This window comes from Neomonachus schauinslandi, chromosome 6 (genome assembly GCF_002201575.2).
Source record: "Neomonachus schauinslandi chromosome 6, ASM220157v2, whole genome shotgun sequence".
NCBI classification, from domain to species: domain Eukaryota; kingdom Metazoa; phylum Chordata; class Mammalia; order Carnivora; family Phocidae; genus Neomonachus; species Neomonachus schauinslandi.
Window position 1 is genome coordinate 80100283 of NC_058408.1, and position 12533 is coordinate 80112815.

Below are 12533 nucleotides of genomic sequence, written 5' to 3' on the forward strand. Positions count from 1 at the left end.
TTATCTAAAAAGTCATCACCATATCCAACATTACCTAGGTTTTTTATTATGTTATTTTCTAGGATTTTATAGTTTTGTATTTTAAAGTCTACGATCCATTTCGAGTTAACTTTTGTGAAGGGTATCACGTCTTCTAGTTTTTTTTTTTTTTTTTGCACTAAGGTGTCCAGTTATTCCAGTACCACTTGTTAGAAAGACTGCCTTTGCTCCATTGTATTCCTTTTGTTCTTTTGACAAAAATCAGTGACTGTATTTGTCAGTCTATTTCTGGACTCTATTCTGTTCCACTGATCTACTGGTATATTCTTTCACCAAGACCACACTGTCAATCTTTAATCCTCTAGTTTTTAAGACAACTTCATTTTCTCCTTCAATATTATGCTGTCTATTCTGGGTCTTTGGATGCTCCAAATAAACTTCAAAAACAGTTTGTCAATATCTGCAAAATAACTTGCTGGGATTTTGATAGGCATTGCATTAAATCTACAGATCAAGTCTGACAGAACTAACATTTTGATAATACTGAGTCTTCCTATTCACGAACATAGAATATCTCTGCATTTATTTAGCTCTTCTTTGCTATCTCTCACCTGAGTTTTATAGTTTTTATCTTACAGATCTTGTAATATTTTCTTAGGTTTATAACTAAGGTGTTTTTTTTTTGTTTTTTTTTTTTTGCATTCTGAGATAAATGGTATTGTGTTTTTTATTTTATTTTAAGATTTTATTTATTTGAGAGAGAGACCGAGCAAGAGAGCATGAACAGAGAAAGGGGCAGAGGGAAAAGCAGGCTCCCCGCTAAGCAAGGAGCCTGATGCAGGGCTTGATCCCAAGATGGTGGGATCATGACCTGAGCCTAAGGCAGACACTTAACAGACTAAGCCACCCAGGCGCCCCAAGGTATTGTGTTTTAAATTTCAAATTCCAGTTGTTCATTGATGGTATTCAGGAAAGCAGCTGACTTTTGTATATTAAATTTGTATCCTGCAACATTGCTATAACTGCTTATTTAGTTGATTCTTTCAGATTTTCTACATAGATAAGCAGACCATCGGCAAACAGTTATATTTCTTCCTTCCCCACCTGTATGCCTTTTACTTCTCTTATTTTTTAAGATTTTATTTGAGAAAGAGAGTGCAGGGCGCCTGGGTGGCTCAGTCGTTAAGCGTCTGCCTTCGGCTCAGGTCATGATCCCAGGGTCCTGGGATCGAGCCCCACATCAGGCTCCCTGCTTGGTGGGAAACCTGCTTCTCCCTCTCCCACTCCCCCTGCTTGTGTTCCTGCTCTCGCTCTCTCTCTGTCAAATAAATAAATAAAATCTTTAAAAATAAAAAAAGAGAGAAAGAGAGTGCACAAGCACAGGGTTGGTGCAGAGGGAGAAGCAGACACGCCACTGAGCAGGGAGCCTGATGTGGGACTCAATCCCAGGACCCTGGGATCATGACCTGAGCCGAAGGCAGACCTTAACTGACTGAGCCACTCAGGTGCCCCTTCTCTTTATCTTATTGCATTAGCTAATACTTCCAGCATAATGTTGAAAATCAGTGGTGAGAGTGGCTTGTTTCCTTTTTTTTTTTTATGTTAATGTTAATCCCCATACATTACATCATTAGTTTTTGATGTAGTGTTCCATGATTCATTGTTTGCATATAACACCCAGTGCTCCATGCAATATGTGCTCTCCTTAATACCCACCACCAGGCTAACCCATCCCTTACCCCCCTCCTCTCTAGAACCCTCGGTTTGTTTCTCAGAGACCATAGCCTCTGTTTCTGATCTTAGTGAGAAAACTTCAAGCTTCTCATTACTAAGATGTTAGCTATAGATTTTCTATAGTCTTCATGAAGTTGAGAAAGTTCCCCTCTACGCCTAGTTTACTGGGGGGTTTTATCATAAATGGATGTTGGATTTTGTCAAATGCTATTTCTGTACCTAGTAATATGATCCTGTGATTTTTCCTTTTTTCCTTTATAGGGGTTGATTTTTGAATTTGAACCAGCCTTGCTTACCTGGGATAATAAATCCTATGTGGTCATGGCATATAATTCTTTTTATACATTGTTTGATTCAATTTGTTAATAATTTTATTTACATTTATGTTTATGAGAAGTATTGGTCTGTAGTTTTTTTTTTTTTTCTTGTATTTGTCAGGTTTTGATCTTAGAGTAATCTTGGCCTCAGAGAATGAGTTAAGAAGTATTTCTTCTGCTTCTATCCTCTGAAAGAGATTATCGTTAACCCATACAGTTTCTTCTTTAAATGTCTGATAGAATTCACGAGTGAATCCATCTGGGCCTGTTGCGTTTAGTCTGGAAAGTTATTAACTGTTGACTCAATTTAATACTATAAGCCTATTCAGATTGTCTGTAACTTCTTCTGTGCATTTTAGCAGATTGTGTCTTTCAAGGAATTGGTCCATTTCACCTAGTTTATGAAATCTGTGGGCACAGATTTATAATATTGCTTTATTATCTACTTAATGTTCATGGGATCTATACTGATGTCTCTTGTTTCTGATATTAGTAATTTGTATTCTCTTTTTTTTCTCAATTAGCCTAGCTAGAAGCTTATTGATTTCATTGATCTTCTCAATTAAATGGCTTTTTTTATTGATTTTCTTTGATTTTCTGTTTTCAATTTCATGTATTTCTGCTCTAATTCTCTTTCTTTTCTTCTGCTTTCTTTGGATTTAATTTGTTCTTCTCTTTCTAGTTTCCTAAGATGGGAGTTTAGATTATTGATTTTAGATCTTCCTCTTTTTCAATAGATGCACTCAGTACTTTACATTTCCCCCCCTAAACACTGCTTTTGCTGCAGCTCACAAATTTTGATAGGTTGTGATTTCATTTTCATTTAGTTCAAAATATATTCTTTAATTTATCATAGGTTTATTAACCATGTGTTATTTAAAAGCATGTTAATCTCCAAGTATTTTGACATTTTTTACCTTTCTATTTTAATTCAGGTGTTGTCTGAGATCAGATATTGTAGGATTTCTGTTCTTTTAAATTTGTTAAGTTGTATGTTATGGCCCAGAATATGGTCTATCTTGGTGAATGTGTCCATATGAGCTTGAGAAAAATGTGTATTCTGCTATTGCTGGGTGAAGTAAACCATGCATGCCCATTATATCCAGTTGATTGATAGTGTTGTGTAGTTCAACTATGCCCTTACTAATTTTCTGCCTTTTAGGTCTCCCCATTTCTGATAAAGGGGTGTTGAAGTGTCCACCTGAGACAATGGATTCATTTATTTTTCCTTGTAGTCCTTTCAGTTTTTGCCTCACATGCTTTGATGCTCTGTTGTTAGACACATACATGTTAAGGATTGTTACGAGAACAGATTCCTTTATAATCATGTAATGCCGTTCTTAATCCCTGATAACTTTCCTTACCTTGAAGCCTGCTATTCCTACTTCTTTATTATTGTTAGCATGATATATCTTTCTCCAACCATTTGCTTTTAACCTGTGTGTCTTTATATTTGAGGTAAGTTTCTTGTAGGCAAGAAACAGGTGGGTGTCATTTTTGATCCAGTCTGACAAGCTCTGTCTTTTAATTGATGCATTTAAACCACTAATGTTCAAAGTAATTATTGAGGTAAGTGGATTAAGATCTACCATATTAGTTTATGTTTTCTATTTGTTGCCGTTATTCTTTGTTTCCACTTTTGTCTTCCACTCTTTTTCTGCCTTTACTGGCTTTAACTGAACATTTCCCATGATTTTATTTTCTCTCCTTTACATATAAGTTTTACTTTTTTTGGTTTACTTTTAAAAAGTGGTTTTCTTAGAGTCTGCAATATGCATTCACAACTAATCCAAATCCGCTTTAACATTATACTCATATTCCATGGATAGTGGACATACCTTATAACAAAATAACCCTAATTCATCCCTCTCATCCTCTGTAGCATTGCTGTTATTCATTTCACTTGTACGTAAGCATACACAGGCAAATACAGCGTTGCTGTTATTACTCTGAGCAAACTTTTATCTGTTATATCAGTTAAGAATAAGAAAAATAAAAAATTTTAATGTTACCTTCGCCAATGCTTCCTTCCTTCCTTTACGTAAACTCAAGTTTCTGAGCTTCCTTCTTGCTGAAGAGTTTTTTCAACATTTCTTCTAAGTCAAGTCTACCGGCAACAAATTTCTTCAATTTCTGAGAAAGTCCTCTCTCCTTCATTCTTAAAGGGCAATTTTGCAGGATACAGAATTCTAGGTTGATAGCTTTTCCCTCCCAACATTTTAAATATTTCATTCTCTTCTTGCTTCCATAGTTTCTAAAAAACTGGATGTGATTCTTATTTTTCTCTTTTATAGGTAAGTTGTTTTTTCCTCTAGCTTCTTTCAGGATTTTTTCTTTACCTTTAATTTTCTGTACCTTGAAAATGATATGCCTATATGTAGTGGGGTTTTTGCATTCATCCTTCTTAACTTCCTGGATCTGTGGTTAGATGTAGGACACGAACTTGCAGAAATTCTCAGTCATTATTGTTTCAAATATTTCTTCTTATTCCTTTCTTCATGTTTCTAGAGCTCTTTTGTAGTTGTCCTACAGTTCTTGAATATTCTGTCTTTTTTTTTTTAATCCAATCCTTTTTTATTTTCCTTTACTTTTCAGTTTTGGAGGTTTCTATGGTGATATCCTCAAACTCAGATTCTTTGCTCAGCCGAGTCCAGTCTAATAATAAGCCACCAAAGGCATTCTTAATTTCTGTCAGTGTTTTTGTTCTCCAGCATTTTCTTTCTTTGAATTCCATCTCTGCTTACATTGCCCATCTGTTTTTGCAGGCTGTCTATTTTATGAACTGGAGCCTTTAGCATATTAATCATAGTTGTTTTAAATTCCTGGTCTGATAATTCCCACACTGCTGCCATATCTGAGTCTAGTTCTGATCCCTGCTCTGTCTCTTCCAACAGTGTTTGTTGCCTTTTAGTATGTGATTTTTTTCTTGATAGACACACAGGATGTTTTGGGTAAAGGGAATTGCAGTAAACAAGCCTTTAGTAATGCGATGGTAAGGTATGGGAGGAGGAAGTGTTTTATGGTTCTATTAAGTCTCATTCTCTCAGTGAGCCTGTGCCTCTGGATTGTGAACTTCACGGGTTTCTCAGTTTCCACCCACCTTAGGTGGGACAGGATGGCAAGAGTGGGCTGGACTTGGGTATTTCCTTTCCCCCAGTTGGGTTACTCACTGATACAATCCCAGCAGGTTGCGTTCTGGCAAAACAGTCTCTCTGGAGGGCAGACCTTGTTAAAAACATAATACTCTGGATTATTTCAAACTGATTCTTTTTCCCCTCTCCCTGGCAGAAGCACAAGGAAATTTTTCTCCAACATTTGCTGTGAGAACCTGGTAGAACCCCAGGAGGTAAGACTCCCAAAAGCGTGGGTCCCCCTGCACAGCTGGATCCCCCTGGATTTTCTAACTCTTAGAGTTGTCCACACTGAGCCTCCAGCAACTCATCAGTTCCAATTTAGGTTTCCCCACCCAGCACTGGCTCCTGCAGTGGTTGCTGCTCACGTGGGCTGTGATTCTCCGCACCTGCCTGTCAGTCTCTTCAATTTGGCGGGGGGGGGGTGGGTACAAGTTTGCCCTGTGACCTCATGGATCTAAGAAGCGTTGTTGATTTTTCACTTTGCCAACCTTTTACTTGTTAGGACAGAGTGGTAACCTCCAAGCGTCTGACATGCTGGACAGGAACCTGGAAGTTTCCCCACACGCTTTTATCTCTTCATTTCCTTTGTGTATATATATATATATTTTGGATATATATATATAATATATGCTTATATATAATATATATATATATTTTACAAGTTTTCACTTTTCCATCTTCTATTATTCTTAAGGCATTACCCATGGGTTTATTATTTTTTTTTAAGATTTTGTTTATTTATTCATAAGAGACACAGAGAGAGAAGCAGAGGGAGAAGCAGGTTCCCGCTGAACAGGGAGCCCGATGCGGGACTCGATCCCAGGACCCTGGGATCATGACCTGAGCCGAAGGCAGACACTTAACCATCAAGCCACCCAGGTGCCCTACCCATGGGTTTATACACTCTCGTGTCCTTTCTAGTTCAGTCTCCATTTCTAAAGTTAGTTTCTCCGTGATTTTTAATTCCGTCCTGTTAGCTTTCAGCTCTTTTCAAATCTTTTTCTTCTCTACTCACCTTTTTTGAGTTTATAATCTATGCTGTTCCCTCAGAGCAGCTGTCTTCTCTGAATTTCTTTTGGTTCGTTTTGGAACATCATGTAACAGTTTTAAGTCTGGTGGACTTGTATTGCCTATAAATACTATTATGCTCCTTGTTCTGTCTCTTTGACATATAAAATTACATATACATATATACATTACATGTAAAAGATAACTGCAAATAATTATGTAAATAAATATAAATTAGATTACTCCACTCATTATTATACATAAGTTACATATAATTATAAGGTATACATAATGGTTTTATATATAGGATAATTATATGTATACATGTATGGTATCATTATATATAGTGTGTATAAATTATACATGTATGTATATATAATGGTTTATATTTTGTATAATTAATTATATGTATACAGTACGGTATGTGCAGTGTACGTAGGTATATATTTATGGAAAGTAAAAAGGGAAACACCAACCAGGAGCAGAATTATGTCTACAGGCAATAAAGACACAGCAGATAAACAGATAAAACTGGAAGGAACTTTCTCATAGAAAAGGAGGGTGGGTCAGTATAGCTTCTATAGCTATATGGCTCTAGAGTAACATATTCTTCTGCTTTCACCCAGTATTCAAAACACAACCATTCTTCTATGAGATTTCTCGGCTCTGTTTCCCTCCCTCCCCCTTACCTGATGCTTCTCTAGCCTTTGCTCCTGCTCAATCCATACTCGATTCTCAATCATTTCCCCTCAAAGCAAGGCCTGTCTAGGAGGTTTTAACAGGTTCGTTTCAAAAGTCATAGGCCAAGACTGCTCCAGAAACACTGGTTCATCTTTACCATGTCTCCCTTGTCCCCCCCTGGTTTCAGCTGCTGTTTCCACACTGGCCCACCATGTCCTCCGGGAGTACGTGTAACCGATTTTTGGACACGACAGAAACCTTTCCTCCACCTTCTGCAGTACACGTCTGGACACCCTATGTGGGGATTACATGTCATCTAGTTTACTCTAGATCCTACGTTGTCTGTGCATGTGGGGTTCTGCTATCTTCCAGGCCCTGAATGCTTTTATGTCAGGATTCGCAGAGATGAGAACCTACGCTTCTCTGATAACTTCTCATCTCCCCTCAAAATTTTAATGATAACAAGGGCAGTCTGTCTGAAAGGGACTAGGCTCCTAAAAGCAAAAGTCCAACATCCCCATCATAAAAGACGGAAAATGAAAAGTCATTCATATAAAGAATGCAAAGTATCCATGATTATATAATTTACAAATGACTAACTGAAACATATCGTCAGGTTTGATGTTTGCACATTCTACAGGAAAACCTATGTTGGAGTTATGAACCATCCTCTGTCAGGCAGAAATCTGCATGAAGAGCTGTCCAGGAACATGAAACAGTCTTCTGAAGAAGTCAGTCCTGCCTTTGATTAAAAGATTCTGTAGCTTAAGACATTTCTGGGATCATTTCCAGGAACACGTATATAATTTACAGTGACTGACTACTCACTGCCCCCAATAACTTTGTTCTCTCCACCTTTTTAATAAATGCAGAAGACAACAAACTTGGCGGGGCGGAGGGGGGCAAGAGGGGCCATCTCCCATTTTCCACCAATGAAACTCAAATCCAGATATATCTGCATAAAACACATCTGGACCCAGGCTTACATATTTTTTTTTTAAAGATTTAATTTATTTATTTGACGGAGAGAAAACGAGAGAGGGAACACAAGCAGGGGAAGTGGGAGAGGGCGAAGCAGGCTCCCTGCTGAGCAGGGGGCCCACTGCAGGGCTTGATCCCAGGACCCCGGGATCATGACCCAAGCCAAAGGCAGACACTCAATGACTGAGCCACCCAGGTGCCCCCAGGCTTACATATTTTAAACATGAACTGAGATCCAGAGTTTTGACTCTCTGTAATTAGAGAAAATTAAAAGTCTATAAAAGATATAATTGGGCTAAGAATGGTGGTCCCCTTTCAAACTTAATGATCCACTTAATTTTGTGGATGACTTACTGGTTCAAGGCACTGTGCCTGGTACTAAGCAATAAGAGATAAGAAAATAAATGAGATATGCTCTGGTCCTCAGGGAATTCAGAAGCTGGTGTATGTATCTGAGAGCAGGTGAGAAAGTGGTGCAGGTATTATACAGAATTAAGCCCAACTGCCAACATAACAGAAGGATAAACAAAGCACTTAAGAAGGGCAGAGAACAGAAGTCAGGGATCTCGGAAAAAAGCAACCCAGAAGAGGGACTATTTGAAATAGGCTTTGAAGGACAAGCAGCATTTCAGCCAGCTGAGAAATACAGGGAAGAAATATAGCACAGGGACAACAAAAGCAAATGGAACTATGGAAAAAACAAAAAACAAAAAACAATGACATAGTAGGGGATTTTTGAGTAAGAGTATATTTATGTTGTAAGAACTTACAAAAAAAAAAAAGTTCAAATAGGTTTACTGGACTTCAATTGCTATTCATTCTATGCTTGATCAACATTCTCAGTATCTCATCCTACATGCAAATTTTCAAAGATGCTAGAAAAGAATAAAATAGGATGACAACAAAAATGGTCAAAATGGTCAGTTTGCTAGATCATCATCAGTTAACAATGAGACTGTCAAGTGACCCTCCTAGAAAGGAACCAGTTTAAACGGATGCCTAGCCCTAATCAACGCCTTGATTGCCGCATGATATGCCTACTACAAATCAGAAGCATTTGCTTTTAGTATTGGAAAACAGCTCTTACATTAAAGGAACAAGAGAACAATAGCCAGCACAGCGTTCAACATAATGTGAAAATCAAAAACCAGCCAGCTAAATGGTGCCTGGTTCTAGGCACTACAGAATATCAGAAACCACAGGGAATGTGCTAAATGTTAAAATGCTTAATATCTTCCTCTTAAGAATACTTTTCACAAGTAATACCTATCACCGTAATTTGTACAAAGAGAATGCTCAATAAATACTTGTCGAATCAAAAATAAATCTAACCCAGCCTATAAAACACATAATGTTTTGCCACCCACTATTACAATGTTAATCATGTTACCTGGCATTGAATTATTATAATAAATGAATCATATGTATACATTGCTCAGTATTTTTTCACAGAATAACCAAAGAGGTACTGTGGTATAAAGGAAAGAATCAGGGATTTGAAGCCAAAAGGCCAAGGTGTAAGTGTGAAAAACCATTGCTAATACTGTGGCTTCGAATCACATTAAGCCTTTTAGGCACAGTACCTGACCTCTATTAGCTTCCCACGTCCCCACCTGTACAATGAATTTGATAGCAAGAACTATACACACTCTTACAGCAGCAGCTGAATGAGACTGTCTGTCAAAGGACTCCATAGACCAAAAAGTGCTACAGAAAAGATGACTACATGGACTGATTTCTGGTTGACTTCCTACCCATGAGACATCTTCCTCTTTCCCTTCTTCCACACAGTCGGATCTTTCAGCACATCGTGTACGTCCCCAAGGCATGCTATCAATCTCCCCCAAGTCCCCCACCATCACTCTAGTCCGAAGAACCAGCAGCTCCCATCCAGATTTCCATCTCCCTGCTTCCATGCTTGCTCTCTCAACATCCTCCATCACGTAAGAGCCAAGATGATCTTTGCAATGTCTACATCAAATTGCACCACTCACCGGTTCCAATGGCCTCCCTTCATCCTAGAGCAAAACCTCAACTCCTGGCCATGCCTCGAAGCTCTCCATGACCAGTCCCAGTTGAGGAGAACTAACTAGGGGCCCCTATATTACGTGGTTCCTCTTTCTGCAATGTTCCAGAATACTCAGGACTGCTCACTCTCTCTCTCACTTCATTCCAGATTGCTCAAGTGTCACTGCCTCAGACAGCCTTCCCCAAATATCCTTTGTGAAAGGGTGAGTCCTTGCCCCATCACTCTATACCCTATTATTCTGCTTTCTCCATAGCCCTGAGTTCCAAAATCACACCACTTATTTACTTGTTTACTTTTCCACTAAAATATAAACACCATGGGGGGTGAGAGCTCGGTCTCATTTCTGTCAACAATCTCCTCTGACTTGCAAAAAGTAGAGGCTCAACTAGAAATTTGCTTAACGAACGGTAAGCACATTTTTCAAATCCCCTTCAGTTTATCTGTTCCACACACAGTAACAGAACGTCCATGAATAACTCCAATACCACTAGTAAAACCCGAACACTTGAAAGGCCTCAAAAGGCTTTATCCCACCTTGGAATTCGAAGTGGACTCCAAGAAACAAAGTCGGTTGCCAAACCCTTCTGCAGCCAAACACAGTTTCTGTTGTTCTTTGTGGATGGTTGCGGTGCACTGCAGAACCACCTCGTCATCCTGCAGAGGGGGAGGAAAAGAGAAAAAGAAAATGAGGTTTGACACGACTAGACAGTCTAAATCAGACCTAGAAGACTTACTTTAGCGCCTACTAAAAATCGGAGAGAAATGTAACAACTGTCCCCACCCCCACAAAAAAAGAAAAACCAGACAAAATCAATCCCTCGAGAATTTTCCCTTGTAAAAAAGGTAAGGTGGAAGGGGGAGAAAGAGCTGATTGTCACTCAGGCAGTCAACAGCTTCCTCACTATCATTACTGATCCCCAGAGGCAACCCACATGAGCAACGGTAAAATACAGAATCTCCACGTTAGCACGCTCGCACACGGTTTTAATCATCAGAATTACCAAGAAATTGTCTGACATCAAGTGTCATCAGGACCAGCACAGGAAGCCAGGTCAAGAACAGAACACCTGGGTTCAAATCGATCTGAAAAGTCATCTCAGCTCATCCACACACTGTTCACATTTCAAAGGACCCTTGGGTGCTTAAAAATGTGCAGAGAGAGGATCTGCTAGTTCAGTCCTGTGAAATCCACACTGGTTTCCAATTAACTAAGCAGCATTACAGGGCAAGTTATGCCAGGGGAAAGATGATACATGGGACGACTCAGTGTAGGCAGCATGAGGACTGCAAGAAGCACGGACTTGAGACTCAGCGACAGCTCGAGCTGGACTGCCATCCTGGCTCTGCCATCAGCAGGTTAAAGATGCTAGCCAAAGCACTGAATCTCTAAAAGGACAAGGTAAACGAGTCACATAGAGACTGATACGCAGAAGGCGCTCAACAGACAATAAGTGGGAGATAGCATTGTCATTTTTAAACAAAATATCTCACTTTAACAAGTTCTAAGTAGCCACTATCTAAACAGTCTAACCACTTGACACTTAAAGCAGTCAAAAAACAAATATATTCATTGACCCCTTTAATTAGAATGGGAGAGAAAAGGGACAATCAAGTATAACCTAGAAGACCCTCATCATGGAAGAACGGCAGAGTGGGGGTGAGGAGATGTGATAAAAATTCAAAAGCAGAAAACAAGCCTTTTGGGTTGACCCAAAGAATATGCTGTATCAAATGGAAAAGTACAACTCCAATCTGCATTTAAAACCTTTATAATGTTAAGTATTTGTTTTCTTTCCTATACGGTGCAGCAATACCAAATAGCTGGCTTACAGCACCAGTCACAGGCAAAGTCCAATCTCTTAATAATCACCTCCCAACTCTCCCTCCAGGTGCTCATTAATTTCCAGTGAACATTCAATTGTTACATTTAAGAAGTCATCCACTAAAAAAAAAAATAGCATTATTTTCATATAACAAGTACATCTGAATATTAATTCATGCTCAGCATGGCTGTAATAAAAATAATGAAGGGTTTTTGTTGCTTATATAATCTGCAAAATCAAAGATATTTTGTTTTCCACATGTGGAGCCTAATAACAAAGAACCAAATTGTGTTGATGTGCTCATTGCCTTACCAAATCCCCCCAGTCTTTTACTATCTTGTCTCACTCACCCTCTGGAACTAACTTGAGCATGCAAACTGCACTCTTGGGTAAAATGGGCTCCTCTGGATGTTGGAGATCATCTAAATTCCATTTAGTAAATAATTACTTAATGCACTCATTAAAGACAGTTTGAGAATGAGAATTAAGAGAAAACAGAAAGGTATAGGACAGGCAAGAATAACGTGATACTCAGGAAGCCCCCAAAAGAAGAGGGGGCACATCACATTTGCCAAGAAGTATAGTGTATATCGGTCCTGGCATTAACTGATTTATTCTTCACCACATCCTGTGATGTAAAGATCATCCACACATAGACCGACGAGGACAATGAGGCTCAAGGTAACTTGTTGCTCACAGAGAGGGCTGATCATACATATGTCTAAGAACTGGTCATTCAACCTAATTTATCTGAATCTCAAAGTCCTCGGCCCCATGCTGCTTCTAGAGGCTCAACTGATTCTTTTACTACGTTTGTTATCTAGAAAAGTACTTCTCAATCTTTAAT

General features: G+C 38.8%; 1 protein-coding gene across 1 annotated transcript in view; it reads right to left on the reverse strand.

The window, feature by feature from the left end:
* Nucleotides 1–11199, reverse strand: part of RYR2 (ryanodine receptor 2) — a 547432-nt gene extending 536233 nt beyond the window's left edge. Inside the window, exons 1-2 of the mRNA XM_021696142.1 lie at nt 11086–11199; nt 10398–10517 (exon numbers count right to left, since the gene is read on the reverse strand). Of these exons, the coding sequence (XP_021551817.1) occupies nt 10398–10517; nt 11086–11199 (234 nt within the window). The remainder of the gene's footprint in view (nt 1–10397; nt 10518–11085) is intronic.
* Nucleotides 11200–12533: the final 1334 nt, after the last annotated feature.